This window comes from Ranitomeya imitator, chromosome 3 (assembly GCF_032444005.1).
Source record: "Ranitomeya imitator isolate aRanImi1 chromosome 3, aRanImi1.pri, whole genome shotgun sequence".
NCBI lineage: Eukaryota > Metazoa > Chordata > Amphibia > Anura > Dendrobatidae > Ranitomeya > Ranitomeya imitator.
In genome coordinates, this window is record NC_091284.1 from 725,205,664 (window position 1) to 725,233,141 (window position 27,478).

General features: G+C 43.2%; 1 protein-coding gene across 1 annotated transcript in view; it reads left to right on the forward strand.

Annotated features, from left to right (window-relative positions):
* MAP3K12 (mitogen-activated protein kinase kinase kinase 12) overlaps window positions 1-27,478 on the forward strand; it is a 249,343-nt gene that overhangs the window by 194,402 nt on the left and 27,463 nt on the right. Inside the window, exons 6-12 of the mRNA XM_069758747.1 lie at window positions 9,939-10,097; window positions 18,662-18,770; window positions 21,153-21,262; window positions 21,726-21,842; window positions 22,715-22,840; window positions 22,946-23,378; window positions 25,709-25,779. Coding sequence (XP_069614848.1) covers window positions 9,939-10,097; window positions 18,662-18,770; window positions 21,153-21,262; window positions 21,726-21,842; window positions 22,715-22,840; window positions 22,946-23,378; window positions 25,709-25,779 — 1,125 coding nt within the window. The remainder of the gene's footprint in view (window positions 1-9,938; window positions 10,098-18,661; window positions 18,771-21,152; window positions 21,263-21,725; window positions 21,843-22,714; window positions 22,841-22,945; window positions 23,379-25,708; window positions 25,780-27,478) is intronic.

Here is a 27,478-nt window from a genome sequence, read left to right on the forward strand (position 1 = left end):
CACCACGAAGATCTATCTTGGTGAACCAACTAGCCCCCTTAATCCGAGCAAACAAGTCAGAAATCAATGGCAAGGGATACTGAAACTTAACAGTGATCTTATTAAGAAGGCGGTAATCAATACACGGTCTTAGCGAACCATCCTTCTTGGCTACAAAAAAGAACCCTGCTCCCAATGGTGACGACGATGGGCGAATATGTCCCTTCTCCAGGGACTCCTTCACATAACTGCGCATAGCGGTGTGTTCAGGTACGGACAAATTAAATAAACGACCCTTAGGGAATTTACTACCAGGAATCAAATCGATAGCACAATCACAATTCCTATGCGGAGGTAGGGCATCAGACTTGGACTCTTCAAATACATCCTGAAAGTCCGACAAGAACTCTGGGATGTCAGAAGGAATGGATGACGAAATAGACAAAAATGGAACATCACCATGTACTCCCTGACAACCCCAGCTGGTTACCGACATAGAGTTCCAATCCAATACTGGATTATGGGTTTGTAGCCATGGCAACCCCAACACGACCACATCATGCAAATTATGCAGTACCAGAAAGCGAATAACTTCCTGATGTGCAGGAGCCATGCACATGGTCAGCTGGGCCCAGTACTGAGGCTTATTCTTGGCCAAAGGTGTAGCATCAATTCCTCTCAACGGAATAGGACACCGCAAAGGCTCCAAGAAAAATCCACAACGTTTAGCATAATCCAAATCCATCAGATTCAGGGCAGCGCCTGAATCCACAAACGCCATGACAGAATACGATGACAAAGAGCACATTAAGGTAATGGACAAAAGGAATTTGGACTGTACAGTACCAATAACGGCAGAGCTATCGAACCGCCTAGTGCGTTTAGGACAATTAGAAATAGCATGAGTAGAATCACCACAATAGAAACACAGTCTGTTCAGACGTCTGTGTTCTTGCCGTTCTACTTTAGTCATAGTCCTATCGCACTGCATAGGCTCAGGTTTACTCTCAGACAATACCGCCAGATGGTGCACAGATTTACGCTCGCGCAAGCGACGACCGATCTGAATGGCCAAGGACATGGACTCATTCAAACCAGCAGGCATAGGAAATCCCACCATTACATCCTTAAGAGCTTCAGAGAGACCCTTTCTGAACAAAGCCGCTAGTGCAGATTCATTCCACAGAGTGAGTACTGACCACTTTCTAAATTTCTGACAATATACTTCTATATCATCCTGACCCTGGCATAAAGCCAGCAGATTTTTCTCAGCCTGATCCACTGAATTAGGCTCATCGTAAAGCAATCCGAGCGCCAGGAAAAACGCATCGACACTACTCAATGCAGGGTCTCCTGGCGCAAGAGAAAACGCCCAGTCCTGTGGGTCGCCGCGCAAAAAAGAAATAATAATCAAAACCTGTTGAGTAGGATTACCAGAAGAATGAGGTTTCAAGGCCAAAAATAGCTTACAATTATTTCTGAAGCTCAGGAACTTAGTTCTGTCACCAAAAAACAAATCAGGAATCGGAATTCTTGGTTCTAGCATCGATTTCTGATCAATAGTATCTTGAATCTTTTGTACATTTACAACGAGATTATCCATTGAGGAGCACAGAGCCTGAATATCCATGTCCACAGCTGTGTCCTGAAGCACTCTAATGTCTAGGGGAAAAAAAAGACTGAAGACAGAGCTAAGAAAAAAAAATGATGTCAGGATTTCTTTTTTCCCTCTATTGGGAATCATTGGTGTGGCTCCTTGTACTGTTATGGCTGGCAATCAGGCAACACAGCGTGCAGTAATCAGCGCACATACAGAGATCTGGCAATAACCAAAAACAATAGGACAAGCTCTGAGACGTGGAATCTCTGTAGACTGCAGTACCTAATCTATCCTCACACAACTATAAGCAGCAGTGGATTGCGCCTAACAACTACCTATGCAACTCGGCACTGCCTGAGGAGCTGACTAGCCTGAAGATAGAAATACAAGCCTGACTTACCTCAGAGAAATACCCCAAAGGAATAGGCAGCCCCCCACATATAATGACTGTTAGCAAGATGAAAAGACAAACGTAGGAATGAAATAGATTCAGCAAAGTGAGGCCCGATATTCTAGACAGAGCGAGGATAGCAAAGAGAACTATGCAGTCTACAAAAAACCCTAAAACGAAAACCACGCAAAGGGGCAAAAAGACCCACCGTGCCGAACTAACAGCACGGCGGTGCACCCCTTTGCTTCTCAGAGCTTCCAGCAAAAGTTAATAGCAAGCTGGACAGAAAAAACAGAAAACAAACTAGAAGCACTTATCTAGCAGAGCAGCAGGCCCAAGGAAAGATGCAGTAGCTCAGATCCAACACTGGAACATTGACAAGGAGCAAGGAAGACAGACTCAGGTGGAGCTAAATAGCAAGGCAGCCAACGAGCTCACCAAAACACCTGAGGGAGGAAGCCCAGAGACTGCAATACCACTTGTGACCACAGAAGTGAACTCATCCACAGAATTCACAACAGTCCCCACTGCCATGAGATCTTCCCGGAGCTCCTTCCTTGTTGTCCTTGAGTTAGCCTTGACTCTTTGGACAAGCCTGGCCTCAGCACGGGAGGAAACTTTCAAAGGCTGTCCAGGCCGTGGAAGGCTAACAGTAGTTCCATAAGCCTTCCACTTCCGGATGATGCTCCCAACAGTGGAGACAGGTAGGCCCAACTCCTTGGAAAGGGTTTTGTACCCCTTGCCAGCCTTGTGACCCTCCACGATCTTGTCTCTGATGGCCTTGGAATGCTCCTTTGTCTTTCCCATGTTGACCATGTATGAGTGCTGTTCACAAGTTTGGGGAGGGTCTTAAATAGTCAGAAAAGGCTGGAAAAAGAGATAATTAATCCAAACATGTGAAGCTCATTGTTCTTTGTGCCTGAACTACTTCTTAATACTTTAGGGGAACCAAACAGAATTCTGGTGGGTTGAGGGGTTGAATAATAAATGACCCTCTGAAAAGACTTTTCACAATTTTTTTTAAAAATAAACAAAGAAATAACATTCTTTTTTGCTGCAGTGCATTTCACACTTCCAGGCTGATCTACAGTCCAAATGTCACAATGCCAAGTTAATTCCAAATGTGTAAACCTGCTAAATCTGCAGGGGGTTGAATACTACTTGTAGGCACTGTATATAATTCCACATGTTAATTCATAGTTTTGATGCCTTCAGTGTGAATGTACAATTTTCATAGTCATGAAAATAAAGAAGAATCTTTAAATGAGAAGGTGTGTCCAATCTTTTGGTCTGTACTGTATATACGTATATAGCCCTTTCTTCCCTGTGTGAATATCTAGACTTCTTAGACAACTGGGTGTTGTCTTCAAGAGGACTACTTCGTACAATAGTTCATGACCACACCCACTTGCTTAAAAAGAATATATTTATATACTCAGATGAGAGGGCCATATTTCAGATATGGACTTCAGTACCAAAAGAAAAAACAACACTAGATTCAGTAGAACAGCAGCATTTACTAAAGGTAAAACAAATGGCAATTCTATTGAACATAAAGTCTGGGTTAGTCATTATGCAATATGCACTTGTCTTCTTCGGGGGGGCTGAGTCTGTCTGATGTGGGGCACCTTAGAAGGGAGTGCGTTTGCATTTTTGTTTAAGATCTACAACTCCTGGCAAAAACAAAAATTATGGAGTCACCGGCCTTGGAGGATGTTCATTCAGTTGTTTAATTTTGTAGAAAAAAAGCAGATCACAGACATGGCACAAAACTAAAATCATTTAAAATGGCAACTTCCTGGCTTTAAGAAACACTAAAAGAAATCAAGAACAAAAAATGTTGTAGTCAGTAATTGTTACTTTTTTAGAACAAGCTGAGGGAAAAATTATGGACACACTCAATTATGTGGGAAAAAAATATAGAATCATGAAAAACAAACAAACAAAAAAAAACACTCCAAAACATCACTAGTATTTTGTTGCACCACCTCTGGCTTTTATAACAGCTTGCAGTCTCTGAGGCATGGACTTAATGAGTGTCAAACAGGACTCTTCATCAATCTGGCTCCAACCTTCTCTGATTGCTGTTGCCAGATCAGCTTTGCAGGTTGGAGCCTTGTCATGGACCATTTTCTTCAACTTCCACCAAAGATTTTCAGTTGGATTGAGATCCGGACTATTTGCAGGCTATGACATTGACCTTATGTGCCTATTTTCAAGTAATATTTTCACAGTTTTTGCTGTATGGCAGGATGCATTATCATCTTGAAAATTGATTTCATCATCCCCAAACATCCTTTCAATTGATGGGATAAGAAAAGTGTCCGAAATATCAACATAAACTTGTGCATTTATTGAAGATGTAATGACAGCCATCTTCCCAGTGCCTTTACCTGACATGCAGCCCCATATCATCAATGACTGTGGAAATTTGCATGTTCTCTTCAGGCAGTCATCTGTATAAATCTCATTGGAACGGCATCAAACAAAAGTTCCAGCATCATCACCTTGCCCAATGCAGATTCGCGATTCATCACTGAATATGACTTTCATCCAGTCATCCACAGTCCACGATTGCTTTTCCTTAGCCCATTGTAACCTTGTTTTTTTTTTCTGTTTAGGTGTTAATGATGGCTTTTGTTTAGCTTTTCTGTATGTAAATCCCATTTCCTTTAGGTGGTTTCTTACAGTTTGGTCACAGACATTGACTTCAGTTTCAACCCATTCGTTCCTCATTTGTTTTGTTGTGCATTTCCTGTTTTGGAGACATATTGTTTTAAGTTTCCGGTCTTGACGCTTTGATATCTTCCTTGGTCTACCAGTATGTTTGCCTTTAACAACTTTCCCATGTTGTTTGTGTTTGGTCCACATTTTAGACACAGCTGACTGTGAACAACCAACATCTTCTGCAACATTGCTTGATGATTTACCCCTTTTAAGAGTTTCATAATCCTCTCCTTTGTTTCAATTGACATCTGTCCTGTTGGGGCCATGATTCATGTCAGTCCACTTGGCGCAACAGCTCTCCAAGGTGTGATCACTCCTTTTTAGATGCAGACTAATGAGCAGATCTAATTTGATGCAGGTGTTAATTTTGAGAATTGAAATTTAGAGGGCGATTCCATAATTTTTTCCCACATAATTGAGTGAGTCCATAATTTTTCTACTCAGCTTGTTCTAAAAAAGTAACCATTACTGACTACAACATTTTTTGTTCTTGATTTCTTTTAGTGTTTATTAAAGCCAGAAAGTTGTCATTTGAAATGACTTTAGTTTTGTATACAAAACAATCACACTGGCGCTCAACACTGATGCCTACTGTATGTGTGGGAGACACTGGTAAAAATCCCCTAGCTGCTGGTATCCTCAGAATATGTGCCAATTCTGTGAGAACGAAATAAATATACTACAAGCTGGAACCGCGCTTAGGTGATGCAGGTAACTCACCCCTACTCGCAGGGGTGCAGTAAACCTGAGTACAGCAATGAATACAAACACTAAAATGATCCACTGCGAATAGTGTGCTTGGAGTGCCACAGAACAACAAACTGCCCATCTGACGGTAGCGCTATAAATGCGCACTGAATATGCAACAATCCTCGCTCCTCCAATACAAATGATATCAGCAGGCGCGGCGGCCGTGCAGGCAATGATAATAATAAAATGGGGCCCTTACCGTATGCTGAGTAAACTGGAACGCCCGGCTGGTCCTAGTAGATGTAGGGAGGATGTGCGGTACTCCTACATATGACCGAGGCGGATTCGGAAGCGGAGCGAGTGTGAAGGTGGTGCCCGGAGGGTAGGCACACTGGTGTGTGCTCGGGTGGGACCGGGACAAAGTGTCGCTAGTAAGTGCAGAGCCAGAGAACGTCCCGGCCGGAGGCGTCCCTGGTTGCACTTGGAAACCAAGATGGCCGCCGCTGACTAACAGCGTGTGACGTCACAGGCCAAAGGAGCCTCGCTGGGACCAAAAAGGCTAACCGACGCGTTTCGAAGGGAAAACGCCCTTCTTCCTCAGGGTTAAAGCCCAGCAGCAACTCCTATTCTATATATGCCCTCGTTACCCCTATGGGCCCACCCACCAGAACTCTAGACCCGCCCCAGTCAATGCAATAGCCGTGCAACTATAATAAAAGCACATCAGCACATCGTAGTATTCATCCCTCAAATTGGAGAACAACTGATCCCTAACGAGAACAACTGATCCCTAACTATTAAATGTTAATTGGGTACGTAACCCGATATTTATACATATGGATGGCGTCCACCAACACTCTAAAAAATGCGAGTAACCAAAAAACGAAAACACTATAAATAAAATTATATCTTTAATAGTAAAACATATTAAAAACGCGCTGACATGGCTGAAGACGCAAATGTGACGCCCTAACAAAATAATGTGAAAATAAAATGGGATAAAATATGGATATATACCCTATAAAACCATATACGGGCCTAATACATGTAATGACTGGGACACGGAATTCAGGGGTCCTCACTACACAATAACCCCTCGAGAGGCTGCCCACAGTCGTTATATTAAAAATCAGAAATAAAATACAATAAAATAAAATAATCTGTACTATGAAACGCATGTTGTATTTAACCTATGCCTTTAAAATGCGTATAATTCAAAATCATGATTAAGGCCCTTAGGGGCAAGGCAGTCTAATCTGAATATCCATTCTGACTCAATCTTGAACATTTGTTTCACGAAATTGCCCCCCCTCAAATTTTGGTGGACTTTTTGAATCCCACAAAATAACACGTCCCTAACATTCCCATTGTGTACCCCTTGGAAGTGGCGGGATAAGGGGTGGCCCAAAAATCCCTTCTGAATATTTCTCAGGTGTTCCCTAATTCGAACCATAAGCTTTCTTTTGGTCCTACCCACATACAGTTTCCCGCAAGGACATCGGATCAAGTAGATGATCCCCGTTGAGAAACATGTAATCCTATCCTGAATGTCAAATGTCAAAGTGCCACTAGAGTCCCCGAATGTGATTTGGCAACTTTTTAATCCCTGTGTGGATGCAACCAAAACACCCCCCACATGGCATAAAACCCCCGTTAGGTTTGGATTTCAGACTTCCCAACGGATCCTGTTTGTTATAGGCCAATTTGGCTGTGGGGGCCAAACCTGGGGTACAAAGGTAAATATTCCCCTATAACCCTGTCCCTCTGCAGGGTTGCCCAATGTTTCCGAATGATCCCCTGGAACTGTTTGTATCCTGCATGAAACTGTGTTATTATGGGCAGTTGTTTAATTTGTTAAAAAATGGATACTGTTCCTTGAGGGTCGGATCTAGTTTTGTGCCATGTCTGTGATCTGCTTTTCTTCTACAAAATTAAACAGCTGAATGAACATGCTCCAAGGCCGGTGATTCCATAATTTTTGCCAGGGGTTGTATAACTTCGTCAATATAAGTTTCTTACAATAATTGTTGACATGGAATTATTTTCACTTTATTTTCCCATTATTTTTTAGTATTATAAAAATTACATAGGTTTTCCACTTCTGTCAGATCAGTGGGGACCAATTCTCGGCAGACTGACAAACTCTAGATTAGCAGGATTAATAAACAGGAGGGCTCATCGGAATAAACTAATACCTTTAAACATTACCTTTTATTAAATCGTTATTAAAACAAACAACAAACCATCAAGAATCAATTTGTTTTGTAGACAACACCTGTGATTTTGCACTTTGCAAAATCTTTAATGAAAAACCTTTTTCCCATGGAGGCACTCATAAAACTTTTTTAAAGAGCCAGGTGCCTTCTGGTCCTGGTAACCTGGGGTTTTCTGGGAATGATATCCACGATAAGAGTCAGACCCCGACCGACCAATACGATACTTACTAAGATGGCCAATGCCATCTAATATATAAAGCTGAATGTGTGTATGTGTGTGTGTGTGTGTGTATGTATGTCCGGGATTGGCATCTGAACCGTCGCAGCTACAGCCACAAAATTTTGCACAGTCACACGTCTGGACCCCGAGAGCGTCATAGGCTATGTTGTGAGGTGAAATTTTAACCCCGCGCTTTCCAATTCACCAAACAATTTTGCCCCTATCTACATAATGGGGAAAAAGTGAAAGGAAAAGTGTTGGAGGCAAATTGACAGCTGACAGATGTGAACAAGGGGGACTTAAAGAATGAGAGCGATGGCGCCAAAGAGTATATACCATACAGTTGCTAAGGTGGGGCCCCGACATGGGATACTCACCACACACGGGGATATGAACATGCACACAAAATGCGCCACACACTACCACGTGCTTGAACACATATACCACCCTCAGCACACATTTCACCACACATACACCAACCTCGCCACATAAAAGTCGAAACACAAAAGTCGCCGCTCAAAACTCACCACGCGTAATACTCGTCACATGCAAAACTAGGCTCACGCAAAACTCGCCACACGTGCAAAACTCACCTCATGGGAAAACTCGCCACACGCAAAACTTGCACCCGCGGAAAAATTGCCACATGCACAAAAGTTGCAACACATGCAAAAGTTGCCTCACACAAAACTTGCACATACTCAAAAGGCACCACACATAAAATTCGCCATGCGCAAAACTCGCTATGCGCAAAACTTGCTGCACACAACTTGCTACACTAACCTGTCACATGCAACTTGACACACAAAATGTTGCTACACGCATGTCGCCACACAAAACTCATCTCACAAAAGTTGCTACATGCATGTCGCCACACGCAACTCAACACACACAACTTGACACACGAAACTCGCCCTAAAACACACACAAGTCTGGTATTATCCTTCCAAAATAAAAATCTGATTAATAAGTAGACAAACTACAAGAGCAGCAAATGTACCATATAGGAAATACGCCAGCTGTCAGTCACATGATCTGTCTATTATGTGTATGTGTGAGCTAATATATACTGCCAGGGGGAGGGCTTCCTGTTGGCTGGGGATTTATCAGGCTGCCAATTTAGCTTACAAATACTGAGGTAAAAATACTGACCAAATAACGTGTGAACGAGGTCTAATACAGGAGGAGATGACATACAGATATATACTATGTACAGGGGAGATAACACACAGGTATATACTATATACAGGAGAGATGACACACAGGTATATACTATATAGAGGAGGAGATGACATACAGGTACATACTATATACAGGAGGAGATGACACACAGGTATATACTATATACAGGAGCAGATGACCTACAGGTATATACTATATACAGGAGGAGATGACATACAGGTATATGCTATATATAGGAGGAGATGACATATAGGTATATACTATATACAGGAGGAGATGACACACAGATATATACTATATACAGGGGAGATGACACACAGGTATATACTATATACAGGAGGAGATGACATACAGGTATATACTATATATAGGAGGAGATGACATACAGGTATATACTATATACAGGGGAGATGACACACAGCAGGTATATACTATATACAGGGGAGATTACATACAGGTATATACTATATACAGAAGATGACATACAGGTGTATACTATATATAAGGGAGATGACAAACATGTATATACTGAGGTGAAAATGAGAGGTGTGAGGTGAAAATGAAAAGGTGTGAGTGCAAAATGAGAGGAGTGAGTTAAAATAGTGGAGTGATCGGAAAATATCAGATGTGAGGTCGAAATGACAAGTGTTAGGATGGAATGAGAGGAGTGAGGGGGAAAATAAGAGGTGTGAGAGAGAAAATGAGAGATGTGAGAGGGAAAATGAAAGATGTAATGGGGAAAATGAGAGGCGTGATGGGAAAATAAGAGAAGTGAGGTGCTATAACTAACCACAGATATTTACTATGCCCTGGCAACGCCGGGCTCTTCAGCTAGTACATTTCATAAAACTGTATAGCATTGCTTCCTTAATAATTTGTTACGTATGGGATAAGTGATAAACCGTGTTTTCTCATTCTGTGCTTTATCTTTAGGTCTTTTGGTGTGGTGCTTTGGGAACTTCTGACTTGTGAGATACCCTACAAAGATGTGGATTCGTCAGCTATTATTTGGGGTGTTGGCAGTAATAGTCTGCATCTTCCTGTACCTTCAAGTTGTCCAGATGGATTTAAGCTTCTGTTGCGCCAGTGCTGGTTAGTGCTTGATATAAATAAATCCTACTATTTAATTATTAATACAGAATATGATGTTTCTGAGATTATAACTAACATATGAATATTGCTCCATGTATATATTGTGATGGAACCTATCATCTTCTTATGTAAGGAAATAATTCCATGTGATAAATAACACACTGTTCCGTTCCCCAGGACATTTATTGTTACACAGGGGTATTAAGCTTTCTGCATTCATAACAATTGCTACCAAAAGACAAGATCGCACTATCATGTGGCCTCTTTGTGTCCTGATGCAAAGATCTAGCAATTCAGGTTCCCAACAGAATCAATAGTGGATGCTTTCCTGAAACGGAAAGTACTTGCAAGCAGCATAATACAAAGAATAGCAGGTTTACCCAGAATCCTTTGCAGTAGGCGGAGCTATGCAAATCATCTCTTTCCACCCCAGTCTAATCCACAGCGCTTGGAACCGCCAAGCGTGCAATGCTGCGGATTAGTTTCTAAATTTACACAGCCAACCAATTCCTACCTGTGGACACGTGCCCTATGCTGATGAGGGCCTAAAGCCCGAAACACGTGTCCACAGGTAGGAATTAGTTGGCTGTGTAAATTTAGAAACTAATCCGCAGCATTGCACGCTTGGCGGTTCCAAGCGCTGTGGATTAGACTGGGGTGGAAAGAGATGATTTGCATAGCTCCGCCTACTGCAAAGGATTCTGGGTAAACCTGCTATTCTTTGTATTATGCTGCTTGCAAGTACTTTCCGTTTCAGGAAACCATCCACTATGTATTTCCTTTAAGTAGAGGGCTTTTCGGTCTCTTTCGTCCCGCTACATTTAGCCCAACTTGGGTCTCTCCCTAAGGTGGCTAGCATATATGTATCGCTTGCTCACCGAGCCCCACTCCATACAGCCAACCAATTCCAGCCCTGTGCTGATGAGGGCCTAAAGCCCGAAAGACGTGTCCACAGGTAGGAATTGGTTGGCTGTGTAAATTTAGAAACTAATCCGCAGCATTTCACGCTTGGCGGTTCCAAGCGCTGTGGATTAGACTGGGGTGGAAAGAGATGATTTGCATAGCTCCGCCTACTGCAAAGGATTCTGGGTAAACCTGCTATTCTTTGTATTATGCTGCTTGCAAGTACTTTCCGTTTCAGGAAAGCATCCACTATGTATTTCCTTTAAGTAGAGGGCTTTTCGGTCTCTTTCGTCCTGCTACATTTAGCCCAACTTGGGTCTCTCCCTAAGGTGGCTAGCATGTATGTATCGCTTGCTCACCGAGCCCCACTCCATACAGCCAACCAATTCCAGCCCTGTGCTGATGAGGGCCTAAAGCCCGAAACACGTGTCCACAGGTAGGAATTGGTTGGCTGTGTAAATTTAGAAACTAATCTGCAGCATTTCACGCTTGGCGGTTCCAAGCGCTGTGGATTAGACTGGGGTGGAAAGAGATGATTTGCATAGCTCCGCCTACTGCAAAGGATTCTGGGTAAACCTGCTATTCTTTGTATTATGCTGCTTGCAAGTACTTTCCGTTTCAGGAAAGCATCCACTATGTATTTCCTTTAAGTAGAGGGCTTTTCGGTCTCTTTCGTCCCGCTACATTTAGCCCAACTTGGGTCTCTCCCTAAGGTGGCTAGCATATATGTATCAACAGAATCAATGAATTTCAAAACAACAGCAAGATGTTCTGCAGCATCTTCAAAAAGTGATGAAATTTATTCCAAGTCCAAACGTGCAATAAACCACACATCAGCTCGCTCAGAGGCATTTCTCAAGTTCACACATGGTACTCTAATAATATTCATAACTTTTGGAAGAGGTTGTTCTTACATAATCAGGCCCATAAACAGAATCAAAATTCTCTGAGTTGAGCCTCATCTATGTAAGATCTATTCACTTGGCCACAGCTCAGTATATCCTGGCTCTTCAGATTTGCTGCTTGATGGTTTATGATGATACTAGATGGTGGCCCGATTCTAACGCATCGGGTATTCTAGAATATGCATGTCCACGTAGTATATTGCACAGCCCACGTAGTATATTGCCCAGCCACGTAGTATATTGCACAGTCACGTAGTATATTGCCCAGTCACATAGTATAGTGCACAGCCCACGTAGTATATTGCCCAGCCACGTAGTATATTGCCCAGTCACGTAGTATATTGCCCAGACACGTACTATGTTGCCCAGCCACGTAGTATATTGCCCAGCCACGTAGTATATTGCCAAGCTATGTTGTATATTGCCCAGCCACGTAGTATATTGCCCAGCCACGCAGTATATTGCACAGTCACGTAGTATATTGCCCAGTCACGTAGTGTATTGCCCAGCCACGTATTATATTGCCCAGACACGTAGTATATTGCCCAGACACGTACATTGTCCAGTGATGTAGTATATTGCCCAATGACGTAGTATATTGCCCAACCACCTAGTATATTGCCCAGTGACGTAGTATATTGCCCAGTCACGTAGTATATTGCCCAACCACCTAGTATATTGCCCAGTGACGTAGTATATTGCCCAGCCACGTAGTATATTGCCCAGTTACGTAGTATATTGCCTAGTGACGTAGTATATTGCGCAGCAACGTAGTATATTGCCCAGTTACGTAGTATATTGCCTAGTGACGTAGTATATTGTGCAGCCACATAGTATATTGCCCAGTTACATAGTATATTGCCTAGTGATGTAGTATACAGCACAGAGCCACGTAGTATATTGCCCAGCCACGTAGTATATTGTGCAGCCACGTAGTATATTGCCCAACCACCTAGTATATTGCCCAGTGACGTAGTATATTGCCCAGTCACGTAGTATATTGCCCAACCACGTAGTATATTGCCCAGTGACGTAGTATATTGCCCAGCCACGTAGTATATTGCCCAGTTACGTGGTATATTGCCTAGTGACGTAGTATATTGTGCAGCCACGTAGTGTATTGCCCAGTTACATAGTATATTGCCCAGTGATGTAGTATACAGCACAGAGCCACGTAGTATATTGCCCAGTGACGTAGTATATTGCCCAGTGATGTGGTATATTGCCCAGTGACGTAGTATACAGCACAGAGCCACATAGTATATTGCACAGCGACGTAGTACACAGCACAGAGCCACGTAGTATATTGGCCAGTCACAAAGTATATTGCCCAGTGACGTAGTATACAGCACAGAGCCACGTAGTATATTGCACAGCAAAGTAGTATACAGCACAGAGCCATGTAGTATATTGGCCAGTCACGTAGTATATTGCCCAGCTACGTAGTATATTGCCCAGCTAGGTTTGTCACAGGTTAAAAAATAAAAAATAAACATATACTCACCTTTCCGAGGGCCCCTTGTAGTCCACGGCAGCTTCCGATCCCAGGGTTGGTATGAGCGCAGGACCTGTGATGACGTCGCGGTCACATGACTGTGATGTCACGGCAGGTCCTTCTCGCGCAGGCGCACAGGGCCTGTGATGATGTCGCGGTCACATGACCGTGACGTCATGGCAGGTCCTTCTCCCATACCATCTTTGCCACTGGAACCTGCAACGGAAGATGGCGGCCGGTGCGAGCGACTACAGAGTGTGAGTATAGCAGGTTTTTTTTTTTTTAAATTATTTTTAACATTACATTTTTTACTATTGATGCCGCATAGGCATCAATAGTAAAAAGTTGGGGACACACAGGGTTAATAGCGGCGGTAACGGAGTGCGTTACCCATGGCATAACGCGGTCCGTTACCGCCGGCATTAACCCTGTGTTAGTGGTGACTGGAGGGGAGAATGCAGGCGACAGGCACTGACTGCGATGAGTAAGGAGTGGCCATTTTCTTCCGGATTGTGCCCGTCGCTGATTGGTCACGGCAGCCATGACAGGCAGCTGGCGAGACCAATCAGCGAATTAATAACCGTGACAGAAGGACAGACAGACGGAAGTGACCCTTAGACAATTATATATAAGATGTATGAACAACATTAGTTTACCATCAAACATCAAAGTGTGAGTTGTATGAATGTTTTTCTGGAATTTATTGCTCACATTATTATTATTTATTTGTATCGCACCATTAATTCCATGGTGCTGTACATTAGACGGGGCAACATCAAAATACAAATATCACTTAAGGCCCCGTCACACTTAGCGACGCTAAAGCGATCCCGACAACGATACGACCTGTCAGGGATCGTTGCTGCGTCGCTATGTGGTCGCTGGTGAGATGTCAAACAGTGAGATTCTTCCCAACGACGCAGTAGCGATGCGGCGACCTGTAGCAACCTGTACAACGATGTCGTTGGTCGTTGTGACCCTGTCACATGGCAGCTATTATGACGATTCAGACCTCGATGAGGGACGTCCTGTGTGACGTTGTAGTCACACAGGCGTGCATTTGCATTGCCTTTTCCGCGCCCATTCAGTTCCGATTGGTGGCCGCTACTGCGTTCTGATTGGTGGCGGCCTTGCCTTATGAGGCGACACAATAGCCCTTCGATGGGAACGCATTTGAGACCCCAAACGATACCTACCGTGCACAAAAGGTGTCAGAAGAACCGTTGAAGAATAGATAAATCGAAGAGGAGTCGCAGGCCGGAGAACTCTACATCGATCTGCAAACCACCACGTGGTCAGGAACAAAGGATGGAAGCGCTACTATGTCGCCTTCTGTTGAAGGCATGACCGCCAATCAGAACGCAGTAGCGACCACCAATCGGAGCGGAGGGGTGCGGAAAAGGCAACGCAAATGCACGCCTATGTGTCGGTGTCTGAGTCATCAAAGAGGTCGTTGGTAAGGTGTCAAACACAGCGATGTGTGCTACCCAGCGGGACCTCAACGATCAAAAAAGGTCCAGGCCATTTCGACACGACCAGCGATCTCACAGCAGGGGCCTGGTCGCTGCTACGTGTCAAACACAGCGATGTGTGCTACCCAGCGGGACCTCAACGATCAAAAAAAGGTCCAGGCCATTCCGACACGACCAGCGATCTCACAGCAGGGGCCTGGTCGCTGCTACGTGGCAAACATTGCGAGATCGCTACTGAGGTCGCTGTTGCATCACAAAACTTGTGACTCAGCAGCGATCTCGCTAGCGACCTCGCTTAGTGTGAAGGTACCTTTACAGTAAACAAAACTAACAATGACAGACTGAGACTGAGGGAAGAGGACCCTGCCCTTGCAGACTTACATTCTACAGGATTATGGGGAAGGAGACAGTAGGTCGGGGGTTGCAGTAGCTCCAATCGTGTTGAGGTGGCCGTGTGGTCATTACAGGTTGTAAGCTTCTTTGAAGAGATGGGTTTCCAAGTTCCGTTTGAAGGATCCAAATGTGGTAGATAGCCGGACGTGTTGGGGCCCAGAATTCCAGATGATGGGGGATATTCGGGAGAAGTCTTGGAGGTGACTGGGTAAGGAGCGAATAAGCGTGGAGGAGAGAAGGAGGTCTTTGGCTGACCGGAAATTACGTGAGGGAAAATATTGAGAGATTAGTTCTGTCAGCCATATCCTCCTTCTTCTCCTCTCGCTTCCTAAAACTCAATGTAGACAAAACCAAACTCATCATCTTTCCTGTTATGACCTGGTGGTCAGGACAATAATGGACCTGGTGGTTAAGAGCACACGGAATGACCTGATAGTTTCTGATAATAAAGGACGAGCTCTGGGACGTGGGAACTCTGCTGACCGCAATCCCTAATCCTATCAAACACACTAGAAATAGCCGTGGATTGCGCCTAACGCTCCCTATGCAACTCGGCACAGCCTAAGGAACTAGCTAGCCCTGAAGATAGAAAAATAAAGCCTACCTTGCCTCAGAGAAATTCCCCAAAGGAAAAGGCAGCCCCCCACATATAATGACTGTGAGTAAAGATGAAAATACAAACACAGAGATGAAATAGATTTAGCAAAGTGAGGCCCGACTTACTGAACAGACCGAGGATAGGAAAGGTTACTTTGCGGTCAGCACAAAAACCTACAAAAAGACCACGCAGAGGGCACAAAAAGACCCTCCGCACCGACTCACGGTGCGGAGGCGCTCCCTCTGCGTCCCAGAGCTTCCAGCAAGCAAGACAACAATAAAAATAGCGAGCTGGACAGAAAAATAGCAAACCAAAGAAATACAAGCTGGAACTTAGCTTCTGCTGGGAAGACAGGTCACAAGAACGATCCAGGAGTGAACTAGACCAATACTGGAACATTGACAGGTGGCATGGAGCAAAGATCTAAGTGGAGTTAAATAGAGCAGCCAGCTAACTAATTAACCTCGTCACCTGAGGAAGGAAACTCAGAAACACCCACCAGAGGAAGTCCATGGACAGAACCAGCCGAAGTACCATTCATGACCACAGGAGGGAGCCCGACGACAGAATTCACAACACTTTCCCCCATCTCACGTATCCCCCCTACCTGACCTATCTATTATGGTAAACGGCATCACGCTCTCTCCCGCACCTGAAATCCGCTGCCTCGGGGTAACTCTCGACTCTGCCCTGTCCTTCAAACCGCACGTCCAAACTCTTGCCACCTCCTGTCGCCTCCAACTCAAAAATATTGCCAGAATCTGTTCCTTCCTCAGCCCACAATCTACCAAAACTCTTTTGCATGCCCTCATCATCTCCCGCCTCGACTACTGCAACACCCTCCTCTGTGGCCTCCCCGCTAACTCTCTTGCACCACTCCAGTCTGTCCTCAACTCTGCTGCCCGGCTAATCCACCTCTCTCCTCGCTACTTCCCTGCTTCTCCCCTCTGCAAATCCCTCCACTGGCTCCCAATTCCCCAATGAATCCAGTTCAAACTACTAACACTGATCTACAAAGCCATCCACAACCTGTCCCCTCCCTATATCTCTGAACTAATCTCCCAATATCTTCCCTCACGTAATCTCCGATCCTCCCAAGACCTTCTACTCTCCTCCACTCTTAAGGTACCGTCACATTAAGCGATGCTGCAGTGATATAGACAATGAGCCGATCGCTGCAGCGTCGCTGTTTAGGTCACATATAGAGACGTCAAACACGGCAACACCAGAACGATGCAGGAGCGATCCAGTGACGTACTTATCGTTCTCGCTGGTTGTTAGCTCATGTAAAAACATTGCTGGCATCATTGCTTTTGCTGACAAACATGACGAATCACGCCGACCTGACGACCAAATAAAGTTCTGAACTTCTAGCTACGACCAGCGATGTCACAGCGGGATCCTGATCGCTGCTGCGTGTCAAACACAACGAGATCGCTATCCAGGATGCTGCAACGTCATGGATCGTTGTCGTTCTCGCTGTAAAGTTGCTCAGTGTGAAGGTACCTTTATTCGTTCCTCACACAACTGCCTCCAAGATTTCTCCCGAATATCGTCTGGAATTCCATGATTACTGAGACGGGAAAAGTGCAAATTCATTTATTGTGATAGATAGATCAGGTAGGGAGGGTATGCGAGATGGAGGAAAGATAATTAGTTCAGATTCCACATTGAGTTTGAGGAAGCGACAGGAGAAGAAGGAGGATATGGCTGATAGACACTCTGGGAATCCGGAGAGCAGAGAGGTGACATCTGGGCCAGAGAGGTAGATCTGAGTGTCATCAGCATATAGATGGTACTGGAAGCCATAGGAGTTTATGAGTTGTCCCAAGCCAAGGGTATAGATTGGGAAGAGAAGGGGTCCTAGGACAGAGCCTTGAGGGACACCAACAGAGAGGGGGCGAGATGTAGAGGTAGTATGGGAGTAGGAAACGCTAAATTTGCTGTTGGCAAGGTATGAGGAAATCCAGGATAGGGCAAGGTCTTTGACACCAAAGGAAGAAAGGATCTGTAACAGGAGGCAGTGGTCAACTGTGTCAAAAGCAGAGGACAGGTCTAGAAGGAGGAGTATAGAGAATTGTCTGTTAGCTTTTGCTGTAAGTAAGTCGTTCGTAAGTTTGGTCAGGGCAGTCTCAGTGGAATGGTGGAGACGGATGCCAGATTGTAGGTTGTCGAAGAGCGAGTTAGGTGCAAGGTGAGATGAAAGTTCAATGTGGACGTGCTTCTCAAGGAGTTTGGAAGCAAATGGGAGCAAAGATAAGGGGCGATAGCTTGGTCAAGGGAGGGCTTTTTGAGGATACGTGTGATTGTGGCATGTTTGAAAGCAGAGGGGAAGGTACCAGAAGTTAGTGATAGATTGAATCGATGGGTTAGGGATGGGATTATTGTAGTGGTGAAGTTGGGGAGGAGGTGGGATGGCGTCAAGTGCACAAGTGGTGCTGTGTGATTTGGAGAGATGAGCAAGCTGTCCTTCAGTGATTTTGGAGAGCGAAGTTATGGGGTTAGGGCATTGGTCTGGCATACAAAGAGGTGGTGATGGTCACACAACAAAGACTTGCCTTGTTTGGTAAATCTTATTTTTGAAGTGCATGACAAAGTCCTCAGCAGAGATTAGGGAGGTCAGAGGGGGCAGTGGTGGGCGGAGGAGGGAAGTAAAGGTGTTGAACAGCTATTTGGGGTTGTGTGATAAGGAAGATACAAGGGATGTAAAGTAGGCCTGTTTAGCAGAGGTGAGAGCTGATTTGAATGCGAGTGTTGCTTGTTTGCATGTGTTGCTCACGTTTTATCTATTCTCTTAGGAACAGCAAGCCAAGGAATCGGCCTTCATTTAGGCAAATTTTGTTACACCTGGATATTGCCTCTGCTGATGTGTTATCCACCGCACAAGAAACTTACTTCCAATCTCAGGTGAGTATGTAGTCAGTCTACAGTGGGTATTTTGCAGTATAGAGGTTCTCATACACCTTCAATATCTGCCAAATGCTCATTCAACCAGCTACTCTTCTTCCTGACCCTCCCTTCATTCTCGTATATCTGTTTTCAATAAGAAGATAAAATGCATTGTCAGATATATCCTGCAGCAGCTTATCTTCCCTGAGAACAAAAGGATTGGACGTTGAAATTCAATATGCCCGTCTTTAGAGTCAAGCATCTACAGATAGTCTCTCAGTTATATAACTGACCACCAAAAGGTTCCCATCTGTCTTCCAGTTACCTTCATGACCTCTGATAAACACAATATATTTTTTTCTTTCAAATCTAAAGGTCTAAGTTTTCTAACATGCACCTGAAGATCTGAAGACCCACCATTACTAATAATGGAGCCTGGATAAGAAAGCCCCTAAACTATTCCAATCTTCTGTTGTCCTATTAGATCCAGAGACTCATTTTTACAAAAGTGACTTCCTTCTTTCTCCAGAATAATTAAAGAAGGTAATACTGGTGGTCTTCACAAATACTAACCCGGACTATAACATGGTTTCAGGGACAGCTTCTAATAAAATTTTACTAATTCTATACTTTCCAAATCTTCATTTTCTCTGTATCTAATTGTAGACTCAACAGGAATATAATTCTAATCTAATTCAGCCCTTAATCCTCTCTATTTTGTCTCAATTCTTACAGGTATATTTGAATAATAAAGTAAAGTAGAAAATATTACTGGGATCTCAATTGAGAAACATTCAAGAGGTTGTCCAGGATTTTTTTACTATGTGCCTAAAATCTAAGAGGCGGCAGGTAGTAGCTAACTACCTGCGTGCTGTACCAGGCACCAGCTGAGAGTGATCACCAACCGCTCCTGCCAGCCATTCAGCTTCTCCATGTCAGCTCTTCTTCCTCCAGGCTGGTGTGTCAACAGGTTGTGACTACCAGCATCATGCTGATTGATAGCTGACTTCCCGCAGTTAGCCAGTGGGGAGTCGGCTGTTAGTCAGCATAATTTCAGCAGTCAAGCCCCATCAACAGAGCAGATGCAGAAGCCACTGAATCGCCGGCAGGAGTGGTCAGTGACCGCTCTGTGTCGGCAGACATTGGTGTTAGGCACAACAGGCAGGTGTTTCACATTCACCTGCCTGTTACTTCTTAGGCAAATTGTAAAATTTTTTTTAAAAATCCCGGATAGCCCCTTTAATATTTTGCATATTCCTAATAGAACAAAAAATTCTCATGTTTTTCAAATCCATAGTAGAAGGTGTTAATTGAAACTCTTGGTGTCCAATACAAAATCTGTAAAAGAACCCATCCACACCTCATACACCACACCATACTTAAATGTCTGTCTGTCCTACCATCCTGATGTCATAGAGGTGCTCCGTTATTCAAGTTAGGCCAATTTCAGTCTTCCATGTATCATGGTCCGAGTATGAATTATAATGCACAAACTGGCTGTGGGCTTCCTGATCTGAACATGACAGTCTCATAGGCATGTATTTATGAGGCTGTCAAGTTCGGGTCAAGAGGCCCCTGGCCAGTCTGTTCATTGTGGTCCCTACTCAGATCCTGATACAGGAACATCTGAAGTCAGCCTCAGTATAAATGTCGAGCAGGTATAAAGTGCGGCTCTTGCTCTATAGCAGGGGTCCCCAACTCCAGTCCTCAAGGCCCACCAACATGTCATGTTTTCAGGATTTCCTTAGTCTTGCCCAGGTAATAATTGCATCACCTGTGCAATGCAAAGGAAATCCTGAAAACATGACCTGTTGGTGGGCCTTGAGGACTGGAGTTGGGGACCCCTGCTCTATAGGACACTGCTCAATAATGTAATACTTGGTTATCCCGATTTCAATGACCATGTTGTAATGCTACATTTCTCAATGATATTATAGTAGAATGTGCTAATATTGGATCACATCAAAGTTGCCATTAACAGTCCTCTTAATTTTCATTTTTATAAATCAATAGCACATATCAAAATAAGAAAAAAATGTATATATCTTATCTACCTGTTTTTCCTCCTGGACTGGTCGTTCATTTTAAAAATTCTCAATTCACAGGAAAAATCTGTATTCAGTGAAGAGAGAATGTTGCATAGAATCTTATCAGTAGCAATTGAGAATTGAAAAGAGAATTTTTAAAACGACTGATTAATCCTGGAGGAGAAAGATTCAGATCTCTCTGATAAGAAATATTACAAAGTTGCTTATCTTAACACGTACTATTCATTTCTGAAATAAAAATTAAAACGACAGTTACACTATTGAGGATTACATAATGAAACCCAGAACTACATTTTAGATTGGTCTACTTTGTGTCAGTAGCATACAATTATTTGCCTCTCCATTGTCTCAGGTGGAGTGGCGGGATGAAGTGCGGCTTCATTTTGAGAAAATAAAATCAGAAGGGACCTGCATACAGCACATAGAAGAGGAGTTGATATCACGACGCCGTGATGAGCTCAGGTAATACTTGAATTGATTGCTTATAGCACTAAACGATATACTTAACACACAAGCTCAGACCTCTGATGTGCATAGGGGCTGACAAAATGAAGCCCGCTAATAAAACAGGGCCCAAAAGGTCCATAAGAACAAGTTAGACGATTTTTAGAGTCATTAGATCTAATTGATGATATGTCCTGGGTGTGCAATGATAAAAGCATACATTATGCTTACCTGCGCTCATTTTTCAGGTATTTAATGGCAGTTGGGTTTTCAAATTAGATTACTATAAGTTTACATTATTGCAACCAAAGAGAACCCCTTCACGACATGCGATGTACTAGTACTGTGCATGTCGTGTCTCCCCCTTTAAAAAGAAGAGTGTCCATTTACCCTAGAAAACTGCGGGACATATGAAGAAGATATGGGTTGACTTGCCATTTTTCTGGACTGTGGCAAATTTCTTTGTTTGCTCTCTTCACAGACATGCTTTAGACATTCGAGAACACTACGAACGCAAGTTACAGAGAGCAAACACGTTGTATGTGGAGTTGAACTCTCTCATGTTGCAACTGGAGTTGAAGGAGAGGGAGTTGTTAAGGTGAGTAACAAGCAACAGTCTAAAAGATAACGTATAAGCCCGGTAAGTATATATCTTGGCACAGACACTCCATGTCCTAATGCCAGAGATCCAACCCTTGTGAACCCTGTGTAATTTTATAATTAGGTTACAATGGTACTGGGATGTGCAGGCGCATTTCCTCCTTTTGGCCTATCCATGGCCAATTATTCGGCCACTAGAGAAACCAAAGAATTTTGTTAATCATCATCCCTCAATTAAAACACCACTCCAGCGGTTTTCGTATTGCATATCTGGGGTGGTGCTATTAATCTAAGTTCTCTGCCCTTACTTTGATACTTACCAGCTGCCGTCTTCATCTGTCATTGCCGTTGCTCTGGTCAGTCTCCAGCAGTTTGTGACCTATCAGATAGCTCTATTGTTTGTTGGGCAATCTGGAAGTCACAACTCAATGAAGACTATGAGAGCCAGAATGAGACGCTCATTGACTTACACTGAGAGCCTGTGACCATTACCTTTGACTTCCAGTCAGTCAGGAGCTATGGTCACAAGATGGCGGAATGGGAATGGCGTGGTGCTAGGAACAACATAAGACGGCGGCTGGCAAGCATAATAACAGGGTCATGGTATTTAGATCAGTAGCACCATTCCAGCACTGAAAAAAGTCCAGTTAGTGCAGGATTTCTAGCTGTTTTTTATTCTGGATACTAGGAGTTCTGCTCTGGTGTGACCTCTCAGCTGAAAGGCAAAAAAACCAAGCCCCCCCTCCTTGAACTTTTTTTGTAAATTGACGATAACAACATGTTGTGCCAGTGAGTTACATAGTCTCGTAGCTTGTATGAATAAAATAAACATTAGCAACAAGAATACAGTATATAATTGTCTATTTGCAGAAGAGAACAAATCCTTGAGAAAAAATATCCTGCCATTCTGCGTCAACAGCCTCGGCCATCAAGCACTGTGGAAAAACTTATTAAGAAAAGAAATGTTCCACAGAAACTTTCCCCACATGGAAAGAGGTAACACACCAACTAGATAAGTCAGATCAATTTGCTCCTGACTAATAGTAGGCATTTTTAATATATAGTATAGAGTATATCATGAAAATGGTTCCTTTATTACAGACCAGACATCTTGAAATCTGAAGTCCTTCTACCTAAAGGAGACTCCGGCTTGTCCCCATCAACTCCAACTGGCTGCCAGAAATTGCCCCCATCTCCAGGACGAGGTCGCCGAGGAAAACAACGTTACCGGAAAGCTAAAGAAATGGTCAACTTGAGGGCAGCTGTGACTCCTGAGCCAACTCCTCAGAGCCAACCACCTCCACGGGACCCTCATCCTTTATCTTCTTCCAGTCCAGACCTTCTGTGTACTCCTCTGGAGGCAGAGGCTCGTAGAGAGAGCCAGAGTGCAGAATGCTCTCCAGTTCGTTCATTACCTGGACCACCAAGCCCAGAATCCCCATCAGGGAGGGCAACTGGGAGCAGATCAGCTAGAGGAGGACAACACTTAACACCAGCAGCAATGCTATATAGAGCTGCGGTCACCAGAAGCCAGGTAAAAGACTCGAGGGAAAGAAAAACTGGAACTTCTGCTAAAGTGACCTTCCACTCTGGGACTGAAAAGTGACTCTACATTTCTCATATACTCATATAAAGTCACCGTACCTTGCGCGCCCCATTTGCCTCTGCCATCTCCTCCATTGATGGAGACTGCAGTGTCATGAGGAGTGCAGTGGTCGATCTAAACCATGCCATCCCACAGCACAGGAAAAGCAAGAAAAGTGTGGTTTATACTTATAACTGCACTCTCCATGACTCTGCATTAGCCATTCCAAGAGGTTGTGAGTACTGTTCTGAGAGGAGGCAGTGGGAGGTAAATAGAGGGCACCAGGAAGCATGACTAGTATGAATGTATAGTCACTTTTCATTTCATTTTCAAATAAATAAATAATAATAATATAATAATAATAATAAAATCCATTCTTACACTAGTGAAATAGTGACAGATCAAACATTTCTAAAGAAATCAGATATATAAAGTATATACAGTACTATGCAAAGGTTTTAGGCAGATGTGGAAAAATGCTCCAAAGTAAAAATGCTTTAAAAAAAAAAAGAAGTGTCAATAATTTATTTTTACCAATGAACAAAATGCAAAGTGAATAAATGAATAGAAGTCAAACTCAAATCAATATTTGTTATGACCACCCTTTGCGTTCAAAACAACATCAATTCTTGTAGGTATGCTTGCACAATTTGTGAAGGAACTCAGCACGGAAGTTGTTAGAAACAGATCTTCTGTGGATTTAAACTTTCTCAAATCCTTCTGTCTCTTCATGTAATCCCAGAGAGAATGATGATGGTGAGATCAGGGCTCTATGGAGGCCATATCTTCACCTCCTGGATTGCGCTGTAAACTGTACCTAGAAGATTTGATGTTGGTTTGAAGACAAAGGATGGTCACGCCAAATATTGATTTGATTTAGATTTCTCTTTTGGTCATTGATAAAAATAAATTATTAGTTTATTTTTTAAAAGGAACTTGTCACCCCCAAAATCGAGGGTGAGCTAAGCCCACCGGCATCAGCGGCTTATCTACAGCATTCTGGAATAAGCCCCCGATGTAACCTGAAAGATGAGAAAAAGAGGTTAGATTATACTCACCTGGGTGGGCGGTCCTGTCCGAAGGGTGTCGCGGTCCGGCCCGGGGCCTCCCATCTTCTTACGATGACGTCCTCTTCTTGTCTTCACGCTGCGGCTCCGGCGCAGGCGTACTTTGTCAGCAAAGTAGCGCCAGGCCTCTCTGACCTTTCTCGGAGCCGTAGCGTGAAGACAAGAAGAGGACGTCATCGTAAGAAGATGGGAGGCGCTGGACCGGACCGCGACACCCATCGGACCGGACTGCAGCGGGAACACCACTGGGTGAGTATAATATAACCTCATTTTCTCATCTTTCAGGATACATCAGGGGCTTATCTACAGCATTCCAGAATGCTGTAGATAAGCTCCTGATGCCGGTGGTCTTAGCTCACCTTCGATTTTGGGGGTGACAGGTTCCCTTTAAAGCAATTTTACTTTGCAGCATTTTTTCCACATTTGCGTAGATTGTTTGCACAGTTCTGCATATATATACAGTGCTGTACAAATTAATTGGGACAAAGCATTTTTTAAGTCAAATCGTAAGTTGGTTACCAGTCAGTGATTCAAACCAGTATTAATATATAATAAAGAAATCTTGGTCAACTAGCCAGTGGAAAAAGGTAATTTTCAGAATTAGTATGTAACAGTGCATTATAACTTTTTATTTTTGTGCTTTGTCCCAATTAATTTGCACAGCACTGCATATATAGAGAGAGAGATCAGCATAAGTGAGTACACCCTCTTGAAAAGGGGAAAAATAACACTTTAATCAAGAAGCGTGGTGCATATCAGCTGGAGATGAGCGTTAGACAAGCACTGCTTGACTCAAGTTTCCCTCCTGAGTCCTGTACTGAGTGACGTCACAGAGATGGAAAAGTGCACAGACCAAAATTGATTGATATGCTCCTTCTGCACTAACAATACCAATTTGTATTATCCATGTGTAATAATGTCATCTTCCAATATGATCGAGACGCCTCTCAGGAGCCAGGTCTGTAGTGTGACCGCTGCCTCTGTGTCCTCTATGGCCGCATGGCCCGCACCACTGCTGATAACACTGTGAGACGTCTACAATATAATAATGACAAATTACAATGTGAGAGTGAGATCAGTGTTATGAAGATATTGCTTGGATTCAGAGAAAATGAAAAATCTTGAAATCTTCAAGCATTTCATCCTACATATTTAATCACATTTAGAAATAGTGTGAAATGTGAGAGAATTATTTGTCTATTTCTCCATCAGAAACGAGGTGTATCATCAGAGGAGGAAGAGGGAGAGGTGGATAGTGAACTGGAGCTGGAGAGGAGACAAAGGTGAGGTTTTCTCTTTTTAATTTTCAATCATCTGATGGTTTAGTTGTTGATATGTATAACAGGACCAGGGTCCCCCATTGTAGTGATCCGTGGGGGTTCCAGCATTAGAACCTCCAATGATCTAACATTTATCACCTATACAGAAGATGAGTAGCCTTTAAGGCTGGAAACCCTTTATGGTTCATTCCTACTAAAAGAAGGCAATTTTGATGATACTATATTGGAAAACTTCTGGACACCAAAGTTCCCTCTTATAAATCATACTAGATGGTGGCCCGATTCTAACGCATCGGGTATTCTAGAATATGTATGTATGTATGTATGTATCTAGAAGCCACATAGTATATAGGAGCCACATAGTATATAGCAGCCACGCAGTATATAACAGAGCCACGTAGTATATAACACAGCCCATATAATGTATAGCACAGGCCACGCAGTATATAACACAGGCCACGCAGTATATAACACAGCCCGCGCAGTATATAACACAGTCCACGCAGTATATAACACAGCCCACGCAGTATATAACACAGGCCACGCAGTATATAACACTGCCCACGTAGTATATAACACTGCCCACATAGTATATAATGGGTAATCGGTGGAAGACGGAAGGTGAGAATATTATTTTTAACATTAGATTTTTTTTTACTATTTATGCTGCATAGGCAGCATCAATAGTAAAAAGTTGGCCCCACAGGGTTAATAGCAGCGTTAACGGAGTGCGTTACACCGTGGCATAACGCGGTCCGTTAACGCTGTCATTAACCCTGTGTGAGCGCTGACTGGAGGGGAGTATGGAGCGGGCGCCGGGCACTGACTGGACGGAAGTAGGGAGGGACTAATTCTACTAAATAGAAAAAATAATGCTACTAAATCTACTGTTAACACCGGTATACATTTATTTTGCTGCCAATGATGTCTGGACGGTTTCATATTAAGTTTATGTTGCTAATTAAGATTGGCTCTAGTTTCTGAGATATTTAATAGTTAACTACAATACAATTCCTTCCTCAAAAAGTCATCTTTACAGCATTGTAAGCCTACAAATTGAAATATAAAATAATTATAAGGGATATTTGATTACCTAAGACACTGTTAAAGAGTCAAAAAGACCAAAAGCTGTTGCATTTGTTATTACACACAAGTTGCTTTGGGGGAATGTATTATTTTCATGGATGAATTATCTCAAAAACTAGAACCAATTCAGCAAAAGTAATGGGGTATTTTAATTCAGCACCCTCAAGAAAACCCAAATCCATTTACCGTAAAAAAAAAAACTTGGCACCTGAATTTTTTTTTTGTAGATCTATGTAATTAATATGCTATAATACCAAAGGGATAAAAAAAAAGTAACCCAAATCTAGTTACTGATACATATTACCTCCTCATTGAAATAAAGACATACCGTAGATGTCTGCTTAGAGTCCACGTTTTCCCCATGTAATACAGGATTCATCAGGAGGCTCGGAGGTAGTGAATGTCAGTAGGACAATGTAGAGGGACACCAGGTCAAAGCTTTAGCCCCTTCCTCCCTATTTTCTGCATTGGGGGGATAGTGTCATGTCCTGCCTTTGATGTCTGATATTTTCTTATCCCTTTTTGGACGTATTTTTAATGGTATAACTAAATAAAAGATTATTGTCTTTGGTGGCAGTACAGTAGCAATATTTTGGTATAAAAACCCTTCGTCAGG